Source organism: Zalophus californianus, chromosome 6 (assembly GCF_009762305.2).
Source record: "Zalophus californianus isolate mZalCal1 chromosome 6, mZalCal1.pri.v2, whole genome shotgun sequence".
Taxonomy (NCBI): Eukaryota; Metazoa; Chordata; class Mammalia; order Carnivora; family Otariidae; genus Zalophus; species Zalophus californianus.
In genome coordinates this window covers 37,196,425-37,220,375 of record NC_045600.1, presented here as the reverse complement: position 1 = coordinate 37,220,375, position 23,951 = coordinate 37,196,425, and the positions used below count along the sequence as shown (strand labels likewise).

The 23,951-nt window shown below is 36.0% G+C and overlaps 1 protein-coding gene across 1 annotated transcript in view; it reads right to left on the bottom strand.

The window, feature by feature from the left end:
- KCNH5 (potassium voltage-gated channel subfamily H member 5) overlaps positions 1-23,951 on the bottom strand; it is a 305,062-nt gene that overhangs the window by 71,248 nt on the left and 209,863 nt on the right. Inside the window, exon 8 of the mRNA XM_035728053.1 lies at positions 23,549-23,748. Within this exon, the coding sequence (XP_035583946.1) occupies positions 23,549-23,748 (200 nt within the window). The remainder of the gene's footprint in view (positions 1-23,548; positions 23,749-23,951) is intronic.

The following is a 23,951-nucleotide window of genomic DNA, read 5'->3' as shown; positions in this document are numbered from 1 at the left end:
TACCATGTGACCCATAATTGCACCCTTGGGTATTTATCCCAGAGAAATGAAAATTTAAATTCACACAAAATTTAAATGTACATGGATGTACATGGATGTACATGGATGCTTATAGCAGCTTTATTTTGCAATAGCTCTAAACTGGAAGCAACACAAATTTCCTTCAGCAGGTGAATAGTTGGACAAACTGTTGTACCATGCCGTGGCATCCTATTCAGCAATAAAAAGGAACTAACTATGGATACATGCAATAATTTAGATGGATCTCAAGAAAGTTATGCTCAATGAAAAAAGCTAATCTCAAAATTTACATGATTCTATTTATATAGCATTCTTGAAATCACCATATTGAAGAGACAGAGAATAGACAGATCAGCAGTTGCCAAGATTCAGGAAGGTGGCGGGGAGGGAGGTGGCTGTCGTGGTAAGAGGGTAGGTAGCCAAAGAGATCTGGGTAATGGAACTCTTCTGTATTTTGACTGTGGTGGTGATGACATGAATCTACACTTGTGATAAAACTGTTTGGCATAAAACCACACACACACACACACACACGAGTGTGTGTCAAACAAGTGAAATCTGAATAAAGTTGATGATTCATATCAATGTCAATTTTCTGGTTATAAAGGAAACTGGGTGAAGGGTATATATATAATCTCTCTGCATTATTTCCTGCAAGCACGTGAATCTACAATTATCTCAAAATAAAAAGTGGTTTTAAAAAGCTTAAAGTTTTGTCCCTTTCTTTTGAGGAAGAGACAAGTAGCCTTCCAAACAACCGGAACCCCTGGAATATTAACTAATAACTGGGTTTAGCATTCATTTCCCCTAACACACTTTTATTAAGTGCGCCTTTCATAAAGCCAAAACTACTGGAGAAGCCACTTGGTAGGAGAATTGTCTGAATCCCTGGATTTACATGTGCCAACTTGGCAGAAAGATGAGCTGAATCTCACCAGGGACAATTTTAGTTTGTCCCTCTGCTCCTAGGTAGTACAACTCATGACAAACTTTTGACCGGAGGCTTTAGCTCCTAGCACAAAGCCAAAGGTGTTAGTCCCTGCCAAAATCTTTGCTTTGGGAAATCAACATGCAACCTTGCATTTTATAACAGAGCTTTCTATAATACATTCTAGTTTCATCTTCTTAAATACCCAGAACACTTCAAAACTGTCTTGAAAATTTCATTTAGATAGAGTTTGCTTGGCCCTTGGTGATGTTTTCTACCTAAACAAAATCTTCACACTATTATTTTCCCTTTAATGAATCGGTTATTTATTTTAGGTTTGCAAATTTTATCTAATCTAATACACTGAGGGAGCAGTGTCAAAGAAAAAGGAATAACTCCTTCCCTAAGTTCATGGAGGTTTTCAAAGCCCTCTACAACAGTTATGTCCTTGTTTGCTATTTCATTTGCTCATCAATGGATGGTCACCTATGAATGCCAGAAACATGATATGTCTTTGGATATAGACAAACAACAACAACAACAAAACAGCCACTATCTTCAGAAACTTCTAATCTGTTGGTTAAGATATTTTAACCAAAAAACAAATCAACACACAAAAAAACCTATACTATTTTATCAATGAGATATAAGCAACATTCTGGGAAGGCATAAAGTGACTTAAAAGATCTCTTTCCTAGGATAGTGAGCAGCTTTAGCTTTAGGCCTTTTTATGAAATCACAGCATCTAACATTTTAGCGGAGTGGCAAACCAAATATCCCTCTCCTAAGGCTCAAACACAGCCCAGCAGCAATTTCAATATTGTTTCCTTAGATTCAATTGATTCAGGCTTTGAAAGAAAAAATGACAGCAACAATTTAATCCTTACCCAAACTATACAATATAGACATTATTCTTTCCAATTTACAAAGCTTATTAACAGATCCATGGTTTGGGTGACTTAAAAAGCCCTTTTGCTCTTCTGTAACACATCATTGCTTCTGAATACAGAGACAATCAACAGAAATTTATCCCAGGTCAACTTGAGACAGTGGGAGGCACATTTGCCTATAGAAACTAAACCTGATTCAGAATGCTATCTATTATGGTTTTCACAACAGCATGTGGCCCTTTTGGAGACATTTCCTGAAAGATCCTCAGATTAGGACTCTGGAGCCCAACTCTCAATACTCATCAGTTTGCAGCAACATGGCCAGCTGTTCCCTGCCTTGACTTTCTAATCTTTTTATATTCTTTCTGCTCCTCAAAACAACCCTTGATCTTATCCCACTCATTCCCTAATAAATCTAATCATTTTCTGCATTTAGCTCACCCCTTCTCACAAGTTTCTTCATTTCAGAGTGAATGACTCAGAAAACTCACAATTTCTCTGATACAAGGGACAGACTGTCATGGAGCATCTTTTTTTTTTTAAGATTTTATTTATTTATTTGAGAGAGAGAGACACAGCAAGAGAGGGAACACAAGCAGGGGGAGCAGGAGAGGGAGAAGCAGGCTTCCTGCCAAGCAGGGAGCCCAATGCGGGGCTCCATGCGGGGCTCGATCCCAGAACCCTGGGATCATGACCTGAGCCGAAGGCAGATGCTTAAGGACTGAGCCACCCAGGCGCCCCTGTCATGGAGCATCTTATTCGCACATTTAGAGACCGGTGGTGTGGGCAATTCAGTCCTTGTGGAAGTAAATGCCTCCAAACACCCCACAGTCAGATCCACACATACTGTCATTGGCAGTTCCTTAACCGCAGTAAGATCTCCAAGCCATTGACCATCCCCAACACCTTCTCTACCAAGTTGACCTCTCTTGTCTTCACTTTTTAAATGTCTAGCATAGATTTCTACCGCTCCTCACGGTAAACACTTCGTATGATTCTTCCCCATTATATATTATCTATGAAAACCCCACCTATGATTCATCTCTCTTTGGCTAGATAATACCACACAATTCTGATGAATGCTTTTATTTTAAAACAATGAACTTAAAATGGGCACTTGTCAATACTTAGCATGTCTACTATATTTCCCAGACATTTATAAGGTGTGTAGGACATACCTTGAAGTTATGATAATAGGCCCATATTCCCCCGTATGCAGTGGGCCAGGTATGTAATTTAGGAGTTTTTGTTTGTTTCAGGCCGCTTTCCCAAATTATAGGTTAAACATCAGTTCTGTTCTTTTTGTTTTATTTCATGTTTTGGTAGACACGAATTTTATGTATGTTGGGTCTTTTTTTTTTTTTTTTGGCGGGTCTTTATACTTCTGTTCTCTATTACATGTTTGCACATGGTATACCTCTTTCTGTATTTCAATTTCATTAATTTTTTTGCTCTTTTTAATTCTCTATATATTTTCTTATACCTATTATTCTAGCAGAGAAAGTCAATTATCATATGGTTTCACTTATTTTTGGAACGTAAGGAATAGCATGGAGGACATTAGGGGGAGGAAGGGAAAAATGAAGGGGGGGAAATCGGAGAGGGAGACGAACCATGAGAGACTATGGACTCTGAGAGACAAACTAAGGGTTCTAGAGGGGAGAGGGGTGGGGGGGATGGGTTAGCCTGGTGATGGGTATTAAGGAGGGCACGTACTGCGTGGAGCACTGGGTGTTAAATGAAAACAAAGAATCGTGGATCACTACATCAAAAACTGGTGATGTATATATTATATGGTGACTAACATAACATAATAAAATAAAATTTAAAAAAAATAACTACTACTTTATAATAAAAGAGAGAATGTGGGTACCTTGTAATTTAGTCTTCGCTTAGAAGGTTATTTTCTTTCTTTCATTTATTTTCTGACATTGATCAGCCCCCTGTATTTCTCTTTCTATGCTCATTTTTTGGATTTATGACTTCTGAAGTTCTTTCTCATCTTCAATTTCTTGTTTCACTACATTTAATTTAATTTGGGTATTATATCCATTTTCTTCTGTACCGTGGCTTTTTGTAGGAGTGTGCTTTCATGTTCAAAAGCCTTATTTTCTGATTTCCAGTATCTTTATACTATATTTATATATGAACTCTCTCCTTTTTTCTTTTTTTCTTTTTTTCTTTTTATTTATTCATTTAAGAGAGAGCGAGACAAAGAGAACACAAGCACGTGGACAGGCACGGGGAGAGGGTAGAAGCAGACTCCTCGCTAAGCTGGGAGCCCGACACGGGGCTCAATCCCAGGACCTGGAGATCATGACCTGAGCTGAAGGCAGATGCTTAACCATCTGAGTCACCCAGGCGCCCCTCCTTTTTCTGTTTATCATTATTTATGTTGTATTTTTCTCAACCAGCAGAAGTAGATAGTCCTCTGGGTGCAGGGGAAGGAGGGGGTGAGAAATGGAAGACTGTAGGGGGCAAGTTTTCTTCTGTTATCCTACCAGATTCCTTAGTTCAAAGGCACCCTTCTCTGTTACAGCAGGTAAGTGTAATTTCTCTGTAAACAATACAATTTGGATCTAACTTCTTCTATCTTGTTCTTAGTCCTCTTCTCTTCAGACACTTCTTTTCACCCTTTCACCACTAAGCTTCTAAGAAAAACATCAGTCTCCCAAGGCTTTCCTTTTCCCCAGAAGTATGGTCCTTCCCAAACTATTTCTTCTTATCCTAAGCACACTCCAAGCTGCCCAACTCCACAAAAGCATGGTCTCAGTCCCGTCCTCAGTATTTTGCATTCTGGATGGGATTGTTCATTCTGATGATGAATCCTGGTCGCTGTTTTCTGTTCTCCATCATGACAAAGACCACAAGCTTCTTCCTCTGTTCTGTGTATTTCCCTCCTGACTTCCAGCTCTGTTGTGTGTCCCAGAGTCTACTCTGTTGGTTTGGACCTGAATAAAATGTTCAGTTCAGTATAAAAATTTACAGTATTCTCTTTCTTACCTGAGCTTTAGCCATACTCTGAGGGTAACTTTATTTGTTCTCCTCGTTAATCTAGAGATTTGGGGAGAAGATTTGTGAGCAAAGTTTGGCTGCCATGATTATATTATGGGAATCCAGAGGTCAGAATTATGTTTTTAATTTGTATTTCCTCTTCTGAGAAATGCCTGTTTGTATCTGTTCTCTATCTTTCTATGGCGTTATCTTTTTCTTATTAATTTATAGGAACTCTTTATATATTCTGGAAGCTATACTGCTTAATTATATTTCAATATTTTCTCCCAATTTGTAGATAATTTTTTCACTTTTCTTATGGTGTAGTTTGATGAACAAAAAGTTAATTAATATAATATTAAATATATATATAAAATATAATAATAAAAATAGTTAAATTTATTAATATTTGTTATTTAGTCAAACTGTCTCATGTTTAAGAAATTAAAAATATATTTAATCAAAAATTTTCTACATATTATTTTTTCTTACTGTGGTAGAAACACTAACATGAAATGTACCCTCTTAACAAATGTCTAAGTGTGCAATAGAGTATTGTTAACCACAGGCACAATGTTGCACAGCAGATCTCTAGAACTTATTCATCTTGCATCACTGAAACTTTACACCCATTGAAAGCAATCCCCATTGCCTTCTCCCAGTCCTTGGCAACCACCATTCTATTCTCTGTTTCTAAGAGTTTAACTATTTTAGATACCTTATGTAAACAGAATCATGCAGTATTTGTCCTTCTGTGACTGCTTTATTTCACTTAGCATAATGTCCTCCTGTTTCATATGGCAGGATTCCCTTCTTTTTATGACTGACTAATGCTCCACTGTATGTGTATACCATATTTTTCTTATCCATTTATCCACCGATAGATTTAAATTGTTTGCACATGTTGGCTATTGTGAATAATGCTGTAGTGAACATGGGAGGGCCAGTATCTCTTTGAGATCCTGATTTCAATTATTTTGAATAAATACACATAAGTAGGATTGTTGGATCATATGGTAGTTCTATTTTTTTTAAGATTTTATTTATTTATTAGAGAGAGCATGCGCACAAGCGGGGGCGGTTAAAGGGAGAGGGAGAGAGAGAAGCAGACTCCCCGCTGAGCAGAGAGCCCTACTTGGGACTCCATCTCAGGACCCTGGGATTATGACCTGAGCTGAAGGCAGACGCTTAACTGACTGAGCCACCCAGGCGCCCCTGTAGTTCATTTTTAATTTTTGAAGAACTTGCATACTGTTTTCCATAGCAGCTGTACCATTTTACATTCCCACCAATAGTGTACAAGAGTTCCAATTTCTCCACATCCTTGCCAACACTTATCTCTCTCTCTCTTTCTCTGTAATAGCCATTCTAATGCTAGGTGGTACCTCAATATGATCTTGATTTGCATTTTCCTGATTATTAGGGATGTTGAGCATCTTTTCATGTACTTGTTGGTCATTTGTATGTCTTCTATGTCTCCTATGAAGAATGTCTAATTCAAGTCCTTGGTCCATTTTTTCATTGAGTTATTGGTTTTTGTTTTTTTTACTATTGAACTATATGAGTTCCTTATATATTTTGGATATTAACCAATTATCAAATGTAGTGCTTAAAAATATTTTCTCCCATTCATAGGCTGCCTTTTTACTTTTTTAATGTTTTCCTTTGTTATGCAGAGGCTTTTTAGTTTGATGTAGTTCCACTTGTCTTTTACCAATTTTGTTGCCTGTTTCTTTGGTATCCTATTCGAGAAATCATTGCCACGACCAATGTCATGAAGCTTCCCCTATGTTTTTTTCAAGGAGTCTTATAGTTTCAGGTCTTAAGTTCAGTTCTTTAATTTTGAGTTAATTTTTGTGTATGGTGTAAGATAAAGATCAAATTTCATTCTTTTGCATATAAATATCCAGTTTTCCCAACACCATTTGTTGAGGAGACTATCCTTTCCCCATTGTGTAGTCTCTGGAGCCCTTATCAAAAATTAGTCAAGCAGGGTTTATTTCTGGGTGCTGTATGGTCTATCTGTCTTTATGTCAGTACCATCCAGATGTGTTCTTTCTGAAGATTGTTTTGGCTATTTGAGGTCCTTTGTGGTTCCATATGAATTTTGGGATTTTTTTTCCTACTTCTGTAAAAAATGACAGTTTTTAATATTTAAATCTTTAAGCGCGGAATTGATTGCCGTGGTGTGGAGAGATTAAACTGAGTTTTTTTTCCCCATATGGGTAACCATTAATCCCAATGACATAATTATTGAATGGTCTCACCTTTCCCACAGATCTACATTTGCTTGTCTCTGACACATATAAAAATCTCCCCATATGTTTGGGGCAATTTTTAGGCTCATTATCTTATGCTATTACCATATGTCAATTTGAATGTCCCTATGCCAAAATCATCCTGTCTTAATTATCACATGTAACTCCTCCTCACTCCAATGTTGCATATGTCTCCACTATTCTAGTAAATCTGTTTTTATTAAGTCCACCAATAAACTCCATGTTGCAAAATACAAATGGAATATTTCACATTTTATGTGTCTTTTAGAAGACTTCAAGATAGTTGTTCATTTTCTCTCTTGGCTTACATAAAATCAAATATTTCCCTTTTCATCTGATATCACCAGCTACTGCTCCATGTTCTTTTTTTTTTAAAGATTTTTTTTATTTATTTGACAGAGAGAGAGAGACAGTGAGAGAGGGAACACAAGCAGGGGGAGTGGGAGAGGGAGAAGCAGGCTTCCCGCCGAGCAGGGAGCCCGACGCGGGGCTCGATCCCAGGACCCTGGGATCATGACCTGAGCCGAAGGCAGACGCTTAACGACTGAGCCACCCAGGCACCCCTCCATGTTCTTTCTAGCCCTTTCTCATCTGCTTGATGTCTAACTGTAGGAGTTTCTCAAAGCTTGATCTTATACTCTTTTGTCTTCCTTAGCCATAATGTCATTTTGAGTGATCACAGCTAGGTGTTGATGGTCTTTTATATATTAATATTTTCCAAATGCATATGCCCTTATGATCCCAGAATTATATCCATTGATAAAATAAAGATTTATTTTTATTTTATCCACCATGTACCATTCACTATCTAGATGCTAATTACTTAGCAGTGAAAAAAGAGGCAAAATTGCCTGCCTGCATGAAATGTTTATTCTAATCATTCTAAGAACTATTATAATTCTTTAACAAAGAAGTGAACTATATATATATAATATATACATATATAATACTTCAGGTTATGATAAGTTCTGTGACGAAAGCTAAATCAGGGAAGGTGCCTAAGAATTCTAGGGGTGGAGATGTTGCAATTCTGAATAGAATAGAAATCTGACAGTCTGACTAGACATCCAATAATCTTAAGCAGAGGTTGGCAAACTACAACTTGAAGGTCAAATCTGGCCCACTAACTGCATTTGTACAGCCACTGAGCAAAGAATGGTTTTTACATTTTTAAATGGCTGAAAAAAATCAAAAGAAAAATATTATTTCATCACATTTGAAAATATGTGAAATTTAAATTAATGTGTCCACAAACAAGGTTTTACTGGGACACAGAAATAGTCATTTATTTACTTATTGTCTATTGCTCTTTTCACACCACAATGGCAAAGTTACGTAGCTGAGACAAAGACCATATGGCCCACAAAGTCTATACTCTGTCCTATCTGGTTCTTTATACAAAAAGTTGGTGGATCCCTGATCTTGATCAATATGGTTTATTGCTTGCAAACAAAAAACTCACATGGCAAAGTTCTTTTTGGATTCAGTGCCGTTAGAAAACATGTAACTCCTTAGACAACTGTACTTGCTTCCTTTATTAGACAAAAACATTTCTCTTGTAATTCAGCTGCCAGGAAAACCAAAAGCTCAATATGACCAGTGTCAGTAACAATGACACTCCAGGTGGCCAGACATCTCTATTGTGCTTAATCTTTTACCTACATATGTATGTGTTTATGTAGGTCAGTGTGCTGTCTTGTTTTATACTGATTTTAGTTTATGTGAAGTCTATAATTTTGTGTGAAAGTCAATACAATTATGAACAAACATAAGGATAAGTTGTGTTTGGTGTAACTATTTTAAGAGGTTATCCATAAAATCGTAATGACCAAACTGTCCTTCTTGGTTATGGGAATTGGAATTATGGGATGAAACGAACACAGGTCTAAATCCATGAGGAGGTATAGTGGTCCTTTGTGACCAAAAATTGTCCTAATTTATATAATATGTAATATTTTTATATAAACATTAAGGAAAATACTAACATTTGAAAGGCTTTTTTTCAAGATCCGTAAATAACTGCAGGAAAGAACAAGTCTCAGTCAACTGGAAAATTTACTTCTGTGAACCAGCTCATGTTTTGCCGCTAACATTCTTTTTTTTTTAAGATTTTTATTTATTTATTTGACAGAGAGAGAGAGACAGACAGCGAGAGAGGGAACACAAGCAGGGGGAGTGGGAGAGGGAGAAGCAGGCTTCCCGCCGAGCAGGGAGCCTGATGCAGGGCTTGATCCCAGGACCCTGGGATCATGACCTGAGCGGAAGGCAGACGCTTAAGGACTGAGCCACCCAGGCACCCCACCGCTAACATTCTTATGCACCAATGCCAATAGAGACAGGAGGAATATTAAGATTAAGTGATAATCTCATGTCACGTGTTTCATTAATTAGAAAGGAAAAGTCATAACATTAATATTTGGGTTTATCTCTCAACTCTTTTTGAATATCCTATAAAATACTTTGAAAATGAAGTGTGAAGAAAGAAAATCAGACTGTCGGAGAGTTTTGTTTGTTTGCTTGTTTATTTTGTTTTATTTTGTCTTATTTTTCAAACTTTTACAATAGCCCTCAAAAAGCTAAATAAATGAAATTCTCTTTCTGTGGGTGTGTAGAAAGATTTCAGTTGAAGAACTTTCTTAAAACCAGTTAAAGATAAATATTAGCTCTGGTATCCACCAAACTTAGACTATAGAAACAGGCGTTTTTGTTGTATATGTGTCCTAAGTAAGTAGTAAGTTTGACGTCCTTCTGAAATCTAGTCATTAAAATATTAGGATTTTTTTTAATTTATTTATTTATTTGAGAGAGAGTGAGAACATGGGAGGGCGAGTGCAGGGGGGGGGGGGAGACTCTCAAGCAGACTCCCCACTGAACACAGAGCCTGATGTGGGGCTCGATCTCACAACCCTGAGATCATGACCCTGAGATCATGACCTGAGCCAAAATCAAGAGTCAGATGCTTAACCAACTGAGCCACTCAGGTGCTCCTAAAATATTAAGTTCTTAAGGAAACTTAGGTTCTTAAAGAGAATTTAAGAAAATAAAATTGTATATATTTTTAAAATGTTGTATACTAAATGCCTGTACAGATGAAAGCAGCTTTTCCCAACCCTAAAACCAGTAAGAGTACAAGAACTTTTTTTTCAGTATTGGAGAACCCTAACATTAATCTAATATTCATACCAAGTTAGGTAGCATAAGCTCATTAAAATTCCAAGTTTCATTGTTCCTGATTGCAATTACACCAATTCAGTTTAGTGAAATTATATACCTCTTACTGATTAATAAAAACAGAAGCAAAAATTGTCACAATCATGTTATTATCTGGCTATTTTTATTACAAAGTAACAATCAAAGATCACATAATTGTAATATGTTTATAAAAACTCAGAGACTTCAGTGCATCACAGAGTACAGCATATTTAGGAATAGTGCATTTACTCCACCATTCTCAGTGCAGGGGAGAACCATACTTTTCTATGTTAAGGAAGAAAACCAAAGTTACCAAAAATACACACACACACACACACACACACACACACAAATATATATATATATATATATATATATACACACACACACACATATATATATATATATATATGTTTTTTACCTTAATGCTAACACTTCATTTAAATCTTTATTTGGGAATTGGAAAATATAAATTGTTCACCTAATTATTCTTCTCTGTCTCCCCTACTAAAGTATAAGTTTCATAAGTCAAAGACCCTGCCTATCTTGCTCACAGCTTCATCTCCAGAGTGTGGCATAGCATGTGAAACACAGTAGGTATGGAGTAAGTGAGTGATGTAGGGCAAAGAACACTGACTTTGGAGTCAGAACCCTAGGAATCAGAATCAAACATTTTCTCTGCCATTACATGCAGAGAAATGTGTATACCATTACCTCTGATTCTTGGTTTGCATTCTTCTAGGTGTTCCAGGCCCTGAAATCAAGTACTTCTTGGTGTAACCATAAAATAGTATCAGCAAGTCAAAGAAAGCAGAAATTGATTTGATCAGTCCTGCTAGAATGCAAGTCCAATGTGGCAGGACTGTCTCACTCACTATTGCATTGCAGAGGCTAGAACAATGTCTTGAATCTAAATAGAGGCTTAATCAACATTTATTATTCAAGATTGGAACAGAAAATGGGGTACCTGGGTGGTGCAGTTGGTTAAACCTCTGACTCTTGGTTTCGGCTCAGGTCTCAAACTCAGGATCATGAGACTGAGCCCCATGGCAGGCTCCACACTCAGCAGGGTATCTGCTTAAGATTCTCTCTCCCTCCACCCCACCCCTCATTTGCTTGCTCCCTCTCTCTCAAATAAAGAAATAAATCTTTAAAAAAATTGGAACAGGAAACATCTTTAAATTAAACATCAACCTATACATCAATATTTACCTAAATACTTATGAATTTCTCTTAAAGATTTTATTTATTTGTCAAAGAGAGAGCACAAGCAGGGTGAGTGGTGGGCAGAGGGAGAAGCAGGCTCCCTGTTGAGCAAGGATCCCAATGCGGTACTCGAACCCAGGACCCTGGGATCATGATCTGAACTGAAGGCAGACACTTAATCGACTGAGCCACGCAGGTGTCCCAATACTTATGCATTCTTGATGAAACTTCTTGTAGGGCTTCAGATCTCAGCACAGAGAATTTTACCTCCTCTAACCATACAAAATTGTATTAAAAGCTAATAAACATTATTAAATCAAAGACCTTCTAACAGAAAATTAAAATGCTAATGAAGTGTTACCATCAACAATAAAGAGGATTTAGTGTTTGGGTTTTGTTTCTTTTCTTACCATATGGAAGGATGGTTCTCAACTGTCTTGAGAATGGTTGAATAAACGAATTGCTTCTAATCATATTGTGCTCTGTGATTTACTGAAGTATATGAATCATTAACCATATGTAAAATTACGTGACCATTGATTTTACTGCTTTACAATACACTCTGAAGCCAAGTACTAACTGTCAGATTAAATGGGGAAAGTCTCTTTGGATGTACTGGCATTTTAAATTGTGCCCTAGGCAAAAGGAATCTTAACTGAAACTGGTGGCTGGGATGGGTTATTTCTCTGCTAAGGGTGACTGGTTTCCCCTTTGAAGGCTGCTCCCCATTACTTTCTCATTCAATGTCCCAAGACAAAGTTTGATAAAGGGTTACAATATTATACTATTTAATTTAGACTGCCTTCTGATTTTTCCTGGGTGTGAAAAGGAAACTATTAATATTTCTCACAAACACTTCTCAGATATATGTTTAAATTTTAATCTCAGAAATGGAAATATCATGAAAGAAAATATATCCTGAATCTGAGTGAGTTTAAGTGATTGATCATCCAGCTGGAATGTGACTAGTCTAGCATTTTGTCTATCATACCCCCCCACCCCCCTACCTCCAGTTTGTACCCAAACTGTGGAATCCTTTGATCTTCACGTTGGCTTCTAGGAGTGGAACTTCCAACTTTGCACCAGAAAAGCTATGTCCAAGCTCTATAATTACTTCTCCTGAGCCCACTCTACCTCGTCCTGACCGACCGGCACAAGTTTTCAGATGGTCTCTATGGTATGGTTTAACTCTGACATTGTAACAATGCAATTCCAATCAAATGCTAATGGGACTCATTTTGACGATATAGGAAAATGAGGAGTTGGAAGAGCAGGGAAACTTTATTTGAAAAATAAACACTTGCAAAAAAAAAACAGGAAAAATTCAGGTGTGATAAGGAGATACTTGTCTACTAATACGTAACATATTAGTTGAAAATAATATGCAACAAGGAACAGAATGCCTGAGAGCATTACCTCTGTAATACAGACCTAACCCAAACCTAATTTCATCATATGTGACCTAAAATGAGTCATTTCATCTCTTATATTCTATTTCTGTATTAGTAAATGTAGTAAATGGAAATAATTATAGTACTTAATGTGTTGGAAAGAGTAGAAATTAAACACACTAAAATTGTTACCCTATTCAACTCACAAAAATTAAAAGATTAATGCCCAGTATCAAATTATAGCTCATTTGATCTTTTAGAAGAAATAAACTAAAAGACCCCGAATCGCCAAGGAAATGTTAAGAAAGAAAAACAAAGCTGGGGGCATCACGTTGCCTGATTTCAAGCTATATTACAAAGCTCTGATCACTGGACAGCACGGTACTGGCACAAAAACTGACAAATAGATCAATGGAACAGAACAGAGAGCCCAGATATGGATCCTGAACTCTATGGTCAACTAATCTTTGACAAAGCAAGAAAGCCAATAGATAAAAGACAGTTTCTTCAATAAATGGTGCTGGGAAAACTGGACAGCTATATACAGAAGAATGAAACTCAACCATTCCCTAACACCATACACAAAGATAAACTCTAAATGGAGGAAAGACCTCAATGTGAGACAGGAATCCATCAAAATCCTAGCGGAGAACATAGGCAGTAACCTCTTTGACATCAGCCACAGCAACTTCTTTCAAGACATGTCTCCAAAGGCAAGGGAAACAAAAGTGAAAATGAACTTTTGGGACTTCATTAAGCTAAAAAGCGTCTGCACAGCAAAGGAAACAGTCAACAAAACTATAAAAGTAATATAAACAATAAAATTTACATACTCTTTGATCTGCCAAACCCCATTCTCAGTGTTTATCTTAATATAATTATTAAACATCTTAAATATCCAATAATAGGTTAAAAATGCATACTATAACCTTTAAATAGAATACAAATGTTTATGTAGTATATATTTATAATATAAATATATGTTCACAAAATCACACAGAATAAATGTGGCAAGCCATATTTCTATGAGTAGTGGGATTATGGATTATGTATCATATTTTCTTCTTTCCTAGCTCTTATTTCTAATTTTACATAAGTTATGTATTATAAACATTTATATTTACATAATATTTATATGTACCTATGTACAAAATGTTTATGTAAAATAAACCTTTTACAGACAAGATAGTTACAAAATATTCTTCTAACATTTATTCATCCTCAGTAGAAGTGGTAACAGAATGCATAAAGCTATACTCAGATCATGAATGTATAATTCTCTGACACTTGCCCACAAAGGCAGCAGACCCGGTTCTAAACAGACATGTGTTGGTTAATTTAAACAGGATCAGGGTACCAGTGAGGTCAGCACTTCCCATATCAATTTATGTGTTGTTATTGGCTTTAGAGTAAGATTTTTAACCAATGTGAAAGATCAGTTGAAGTTATTCTATGGCACATGGAATATATAAGCCATGTACAGTTAATTAATGTTGGTTAATTAATAATTTATGAGGACTTAATGGACTAACTGGATCTTTGCTTTTTCTTCTTTCTATTCTTTTCCAACTTCAAATCAGTAACGATGATTAGCACATAGGTAATTTTTTTTGTTATAAAATATGTGAAGAATTTCAGTTTCTAACAAGCTTTTGTGTCCAAATTCTACTGCTTTCTCTATCACCTTCTTTGACCCACATCCTTCCAACCTAAATTAGATTCATCCCCCTCTCCTCCTTTAAAAATTTTACATAGCTCCCTATATTGTATTTCAAGGATCATCATGATTTGGAATCCTATGTTTATCTCTGTGGTTATTTAAGTCTTTCCTCCCCCATCAGACGCTGAACATCACAAGAGCATGGACTGTGTTTATCTTTATTTTCCACTCCATAGCAATTACTACAATATCCTACAAAACTATGGTTCTGTTTGATATGGATGTAAATTTTAAAGGATGGCTATTTTCCTGTTTATAAATTCTACCATAATATAGATCCTTCTTTAATGGATGTCTTCTGTATCTCAGAGATACCCCAGGAGAAATGAGGGAAGTGAAGACTTCCTCAAGAAAATTCCAGATATAAAGAAATCAGGAAGAATGCTAATGCAACAAAAGAAGAGAAGGCCTGAAGGTCTCAGTCTCAAGATAGGTCAAGACTCATAAAAAGCAAAACCTGAGAGAAAGCCACCAGATTGCACAGCCATGTTTTCCTCTCCTTGACTCCAGGACCATGCCCAGGAGGAGGGAATGAAGTAGCGTTTCACGCAATTGGCAGTGAACAACTAGAGGAATCTCTTTCTTTCATAACAAGTTTTCTTTTTCTTTTCATGTATTTATTTTCTCCACCCTCTTGCTGCCTTCTGCTGTGCCAGACAGAGATGCCTATGGTTATTTGGCACTACTAGTAAAGGAGCTAAAAGTGGCTTTTTGGTACTTCAAAAACTATAAACAAGTCCAAAATTAAAAAAACAATCAGCGTGAGCCAAAATACAGGCATCTTTTAGGCATTATCATAAGAACCAGAAAAGAGATGGGAAAGTGGCTAAGGAATAGAAAGCCACAGAGCCCTGGAAGAAAAATCTAATATAACAAACACAGTCAAATAATAACAAGAGAAATCACAGGAATGGAGACATCTTTTTTTTTAAGTTCCGTTTATAAAATCCAGCCATCTGCATAATTCTACCTTTGTCTAGTAAACTGCAAAATTTGTAGGAAATACTGTAATCTCATTCAAAAATATGTTTTTCAGTAGACATTTCTGAAGATTTACTCTAGTGTGATTCTGAAAACAGATCAATCAAGGCAGCTCAGAACAAATACACACACCTACTCCTACCATAACACTGTCCGCAGCATGTGGATTCGTTCACGATTTAATTTTTCCCCTAAGTCTAAAATATGTTTGTGCATTTGTGTTCAGTGTGTATGTATATAGAAATATTTTATTCATCCAAATTACTCTACAACTGAGGTTCTATTTTCATCTATATTTAAAGATGACAGGATGCACTGAATACTAAGATTGAAGACTAAGATTAAAAATGGAGCCAGGCATGACCAAGTTCTCATAATTTATAACTGGTAAAGGAAGAAATAAATTATAACCGCCACAGACTAAATTACTTGTTAGCACTTATTATTGTTTCTCTTATGCAGGCACTACATGGGTACTTTCCATCTTCCTGTCAAATAAGTAAGGTGGGTGTTTGTATCGCCAACACAGATGTGAGCACAGAAAAATGAAACCCAATCCTCCTGGTCTATATAAAACCGTGCTACTGTGCAAGTCATCCATTGCCCTAAATAAGCAAGTCCTTCTTCTCATTCCTAGACTATAGATATCAAATGAGTTCTTAGTCCCTTCTTCAGAGACTAGTGGCAGATTGGGAAGAAAATGAAATACAAGCCAGCCCACACTACTGCACTGAAGTAATTTCAGCATGGTACATAAAAAGATTACACTTATGAGGCACCTGGGGGCTCAGTTGGTTAAGCGTTTGACTCTTGATTTTGGCTCAGGTCATGATCTCACGGGTGTAGAAATCGAGCCCCAAGTCCAGCTCTGCACTGGGCATGGAGCCTGCTTAAGATTCTCTCTCCCTCTCTAAAAAAAAAAATTATAAATAAAAGAATACACAGGGTTTATTTTAGTCACACAATGCCTCCCTATCATTACTAGAGCAAAATAATACTGCCTACTACCACACAGAAAGTTTACTAATAATTATATCAGCTAACAGTAATATAAATCTTGCATTGGAGCATTCCTGAACTATGCCAAAAACCATGACAAACTACATATACACTTGAATGTTCTGAAATATCAGAGAAAATATTAAATTTTAATATGAAAAATATTAAAAATTTCAGAAAATATTTAAAGTTTTCCTTTACTTGTAATGTTTCTCATAAACCCTTGAGTATTATTTTAATTTCTGATACATGGAAGGAAAAATAAAATTGAAGTTTCAGATAAAGTCTACATTTTCAGAGAAAGCCTATAGGTCAGCTAGGACAGAGGAATGTCCATAATGACTCTGAATGCTTCAAACTATTTGAGTGGGTAACGAATGAGCCACACACGTGGCCATGACAATATTTAAGTTCCCTTACCACGTTTCTAGACAGGTAGGAAGCTCAGAGTTCTCAGGAATTCAGGGCATGATGCTTCTCCAGGCTGAAGAGTAGTCCCTTACAAGGACAGACTAAGCAGTCTCTTTTGCTCAACAAACAGGTTACTTAACCACAGAAAAAATATGCCATTTGTCTCCTGGGCATGGCCTAGCTTAGCCCCATCAGAGATTCTGTGTTCCTCAGAATTTTTAAAAAAAATTAGTTTCATTTGTAAAACTACAGTACATAGATGTAGTAATAAAAAATTGTTGAGAAAATAATTACTGACTCACCATAAAATCTTACTCTATAATTTTTATATAGAATATCTTGAATGTGTGTCTGAATTTCAAATAAGATATGGTACATACTTGTACTCCAAATCATTCAGACACAATTATCATATAATATCTTTAATACTACTAAATTAGTGTCAGGACGTGCAAGTTCATTTTGTACTACATTCGGCCTGTATCCTTTACTAGCAGGGAGTTAATTTCCTCCTGAAACAGATCACTGCATTTTAAAATACTTAAAGTAACCTGTCATACCTCTCCCCAGGTCTTCAATTAGCCAAACTAAATATTCATATTTCCTTTAATTATCCACCATATAACAAGATTCCCAGAACTTCATGCCATCATGGCTATTTTCTGGTAAGTGTGCTGTCATTTGATAGTATTTCTTTAAAAATAGTCAGCTAGAATTATAACACAATTATTTTATGTATGATCTGATTAACATGGACTGGAATGATTCTTACCTCTCTTGATCCAAAGACAAGAGTGCTTTTAATGCAGGTTAAGACCAATTCAGTTTCATTTTACTATATTCACATGTATGTCTTTACATGAGCTATTTAACATAGCACATTTGTCTGTAGAATTTTTCTTGGAAGGCTGGTGCCTTCACTCAGGTTCTGTTGTACACTGCCATAGGAACCTCTTGAATTATTTAGATATTGAACCAAGAAAATGAGGCCAGGTATGAAAATGTCATCCCTGTTTTTCACATTTAGGAACACAAAGAAAAATATTTAGACATGCTTTTCTCAATTAAAAAAAAAAGATGAAAGTAAACTGGCTAAAAGGAAGTTATTTTAACTTATAGGAAAAACAAAATATATTGCCTACCATATTTGGAAGAAGTAGAGTACTTCTTTGATAGATTTGGCTAAAAAAAATCTAAGATTTTAAAATATTCAAATCTCAATTTGTTTAAATTCTAAAGGCATACTTCTGCCTGAATGTTTTCCATATTTCTGCCAGAACTTTTCATATAATGACATCTTCCTACTGAGACTTTATGCTTATTACAAAGCACACGAAACAAGAAATGAAGACCAAAGAGCTTTTTTCTACTGATTTTTTCAAATTACATGTTAGAAAAAAAAGTGAGACAGTGAAAAATAAAAAATGACAAGGTTTTAAGCTTCATCATCCTTTCTATTTTTTTTCCCATAATCTTTTTTCCTTTTTAAATCCTCACTCATTCTACCCATTTCTCAGTCTTTTAAGTGCACAGGATGTTATGAGCAGCAAAGCCCAGAGGACGGATTTTGGTTATTAAATCTGAAAAGAATCTAAAGCAACTATAGCAATTAGTAGTCAACAAAATACTTTCAACTAAATGAAATTAATCTCGGTACCATTCCATATAGAAAATCTTGCCTAAGGCAAACTATCCTGATAGAAATGCTACAATCTTCACGTCAGTCCTGACTTTAATGCCACAATTTGTATTAAAGAAAGCATTATTCACATAAGGCAAGGTAAGACTGAATTACATCACAGTGATTAATTTGCTTGTGGGGTAAAGCTGAATTCAAAAAATCTATGAAACTAAATATGTGGAAATGATAGAAGGAAATGTCAGTAATTAGGGCGAAGGTTCTTCTCTAATTAGCTGCAATGCATCATTAAGTTCTATTGTACTAGCAACTGAAGAAAATCTCACTGTTTTAGAACTAACAAGAGAAGCATTAGAACAAAGAAATTTGACTTAGTATATTTCAATCTTTTTCAGTATATACTCATAGTTAAATCTGATAACAACCAACATTAATAAAATATCTGAAAGAGACTATCAACAAAATGTGAGATAAGAAACATAGTAAGACAAAGAATTTGGCTTACTGAGGAAGTAGAATAGAGGTCTCTGACATCAAATACAGGATAATTGTTAAAATTCAGATGTTGTTTACTAAAGCTACATCCTCAAATACATTCATATTGCTAAGATTGTGAATTACAAAATTTATTTGATTACTACCATCACTCTTTCATTTCCTTTTTTCCACCCTTGTATTTTAACAAGCTCAATTTTATTCTTATTCTCAAAAAAGCCTGCAGTACACACAAATATGTGATGATAGATAGATAGATAGATAGATAGATAGATAGATAGATAGATAGATAGAAAGCTTTATTATGAAAGGGTGCCTGGGTGGCTCAGTTGGTTAAGCGACTGCCTTCGGCTCAGGTCATGATCCTGGAGTCCCGGGATCGAGTCCCACATCGGGCTTCCTGCTCAGCAGGCAGTCTGCTTCTCCCTCTGACCCTCTTCCCTCTCATGCTTTCTCTCATTCTCTCTCTTTCTCAAATAAATAAATAAAATCTTTAAAAAAAAAAAGAAAGTTTTATTATGAAAGCCATATAAACTCAAAAGTTGCTGTGCCTAGAATATACTATAAAGGGACAGACCAGTTATTTGGCTATACAATAACCCAGGTAGAACATGATAGTGACTTGACCGAGGAGGTGGCGATGGAGTGGTGAGAATTGGAAATGGAGCCAGCAGGATTTGGTGGAGGTTTTAATGTAGAGAGGTTTATCTAAGCAACTGAGGGGTGGAGTTTCCATTAACTTCATTAGGGAAGAATATCCGTGGAGCAGGTTTATGGGAGATGATGAGTTCAGCTCTGGACAGCCTTTTTTTTTTTTAAGATTTTATTTATTTATTTGACAGAGAGAGTGAAAGAGCACAAGCAGGGGGAGCAGCAGAGGGAGAGGAAGAAGCAGGACCCCTTCCGAGCAGGGAGCCTGATACGGGACTCGATTCCAAGATCCTGGGATTATGACCCGAGCCGAAGGCAGATGCTTAACCATCTGAGCCACCCAGTTCTGGACAGCTTCACTGGATGTGAGCAGGCAGTTGGATAGGGGAGTCTGTAGTTCAAGAACAGATCCAAATAAGTGTGTAGATTTGGGCACTGTTAGCATACATTTTTAAAGTCATAAGATTGTATGATATCACTAAAGGAGAGAATATGAACAGAAAAGGGAAGAGGCACAAGGACTTAGCTCTAGAATACACCCCAGTTTAAGATATTACCTTGATCAAACTGCTTTCAAGAAATGCCACACCAAATTACACACAAACCATAATTTTATGATAGTGTCAGTCACTATAGCTTTTGCTAAGAGTGGGCATTATCTTTGTCCATTTGACATATTAAAAATGGTCTCTTGCTGTTTCAATATTTATTTATTACAAGTTAAAATAATATTTATATATGTTTATTACTAATTTGTATTTTTGTATATTTATATAAATTAACTATGTACTTAGCTCATTTTTCTCAAGTATTCTAATTCTTATTCATTTACAAAATCACTTTACATATTAAGGTATTAACCTTTCACTTGCGATATTTGTTGCAAATACTCTATCTCATTTTCATTTTCATGGTTTTTGGTGTGAAAGATTTTACATTTTTTAGCCAAATCTATTTATCGGTTACTTTGTTATGTATTCCATTGCTTTAATATGTACAAAGATAAAGTAAACATGGTCACGTATTTTCTTTTTATTAGTTTATGGTTTCTTATTTTTTACACTTAACTCAGTCCATCTGACATTTATGTTAGGCCACATGGGAAACCCTCATTAAATATTTTCTGAAATTTTTAGCTCATTTTATAATTATATGAAATAATATATCAATTCCTTCTTTGTGATATGCCCTTTAACTTACATTCAGTTCTTATCTATAGTAATATCTAGTTCTGAGATGTTTATTCCCACTCTTTGCTCTGGCTAATAATTCTTGGGTCTATACTTCGATACTTTATTACCATATTTTAAAGTTATATGTACACTATGTAGTCAAATTACTGAATGCCTAACAAGAATGTGGCTCTTCTGCTCTGGCTGGAGTTTCTCTACTAAATCAAAAAGTTGAACGACAATTTTTGTTTTCTCTTTGTTCAGTAGAGCATATGGCGTGCTAAGAATGCATTTTTTAACGTTTTTATTTAAATTCCAGTTAGTTAAGATACAGTGTAATATTAGTTTCAGGTGTACAATGTAGTGATTCAACACTTCCATACAACACCCAGAGCTCATCATAGCAAGTGCGCTCCTTAATCCCCACCACCTGTTTCACCCATCCCCCACCCCCCTCCCCTCTGGTAACCATTGGTTTGTTCTCTATAGTTCAGAGTCTGTTTCTGTAAGAATGCGTTTTTAAATTCATCCTCATTGACTATACAATCCAAGAGAATCTCCTATAACTCTGTCCCAGGCCCAGACTTTGGCGTATATCCCTTCATTTACAGTTCTGTTACAGTTAGTTCTCACACATTTGGGTGGGGATTTTCTTAATAGACTGGGAGAAATCAATACAGGCATGGAGAGTTTGCTGCCACATTAAATTAAACTCTAGATAGGATTTATACATGCACAACAAACCTTTCATATTTGCCAGTTATTTAACTCTGCTTCCCCCTTTAGTAAAAAACTACTCTTTCCGGATTCCCCTTTCAGTTAGGAAGCACATCTGTGATTTTTTTTCTTATCCAAAAGCTAATCCACTTTAATATTTTGAATTATTTCTTTAAGAATCTTTTCATTTGAACTGACATTTTATTTTACCTTTAATATTAGCTTTCCAATCTTTTTTTCCTATTACTCCACTTTCTGTGGATACTCTACTGATCAGAAGTACATTCCTGTGACTACAGATAATGAACAAGCAAACCAACAAAACAAAACAAACACCAAAAACAAAAACAAAAACAAAAAAATGTGGTAAATACTAGGAACCCAGAAACTGTTTCCTGGTACACTGGCATGTGGTGTGTCTGGAAGTGGACACGGCACGTAGCAGTTTCACTGAATGTGGACCTCAAAGAACATCATGCATTCGACGTCTTAAACACTGAGTCTCACCTGTATCCCTGAGGAGGATTCTCTTCCTTCTCTGGATACCCTCCCTATAACCATATATTGTTTGGCTCAGGCATATATAAACCAAATTCCACAGAATGTAGTTTGTCCTTTCCCCATCTATAGTCAGACATTCCATTTTAATGGCCATTTAACTAGAAAATTAACACTGCAGCTTGTAAGATGTTGAAAGAGGGAGAAATCTCACCCTCTTTCATGATTCCTCGAATAATTGCTCCCACCCTCTTCCCGCCCCCCACCAAGTATCTCATCTGCACTTCCTGTGAAGGCTTCCCTCCCTCAACTCTTCCATGTCTGACCCCTAAACATCCCCTCAACCATCTGCTCCTAACAACAGCTGCTGTGGCTTAAAAATTACCTCAATGAAATTCCTCCGACTGAATATCTACTTTGCTCATTTGCTCTTTCCCTTTGACAATGAAAGGTGCTTATTGAGCAGACCTTTCAGAAAAACTCCAAGCCAACATCATATGATTAAAAGAACAAATCGAATTTGTGGGAAATGGCAAGGAAAGTAATGTACTATCTGATTATCATGTCAAAATTCAGTATCTAAAAATAATCGTCTCCCGTGATGCTTATAAAGAAAAAGAGCTCAAGATGGGTTTTCTCTAAAACTCGTGTGCAGGCCCCACTTGTCATCCCCCATATTGGATGTAAATCAGCTGGGTGTAGGAAGTGAGAATTTATTTATTTTTAATTTGGTTTTGTTTATTTTAAGGAGGACTTTGGGTCCTTCTTTTTAATATAAGAGAGATGGGAAAAATTAGAAGAGGTTTCATGAAAAGACAAGGAAGACATTAGAGATGTCAGATGAATGGGGAGGTGGTATCCACTTTATAGATTTGTGTAAGGAAAAGAGGAAAATGAAGAATTGTATGTTCTCCATAAACACGTGTGAGAGAGGGGAGAGATTTAAGTGGAGGACAGCATAGAAGACATATCACTTTTTTCCTTTATAAGCAAGAAAGTGTCTTTCTAAATTTTAAATGAGCAAAAAGTCAAAGAAGAAATCAAGAATAAAACTGACCAGGGAGATGGTAGCACTGTTAGTTTTAGAGGAATGCAGCAAATTATTCTGATTGGCAATGAGTGTTTTAGGGAAATGGAGCAATTAGTTGTTTTCAGAAACCACAATTTCTAAATTGATGATTAATGGTTGAGTGCTTTGCACCTTCTAAGCACTCAATACGTACTACGATTGACTGATATGTCACTTACGAAAAACAAAGTAACACAAAGCAATTATACAAGCAATACATGAGTGGGAGAGCTACAGGCATCTGAAGATCCTATTGAAATGGAAAATAAATAACAACAACAATAATATCCCATACCTTCTCTGTGTCAATGCCTTTTGACATGGACCATGTTGAGACAATATAATCCATGACTCGTTCACTAAGGCCTTTGGGGACCTGATAGAGTTTCAGAAAGTCCCGCACATTATTCAGCATCTCATGGTATCGGTTGGTGTTGGCATACATTTGCTGGAAAATTGTAGTAACATTTCCAAAAATAGTTGCATAAAGAAGAGCTGAAAGAGAAGAAATAGTGAAAATAAAACAAATATCCCAAGTGAAAAATAAATATGAATATTTATTAATCAATGAATCATTTGACAGAGATGTCTTTATAAACTTTTAGAGATTAATGCATGTTAACCCCTGAGAAGAGTGCCTGGAATTTGGTATTCACTCGGTAATTGTTACCTTCAGTCTGAGAAACATGACTTCATGA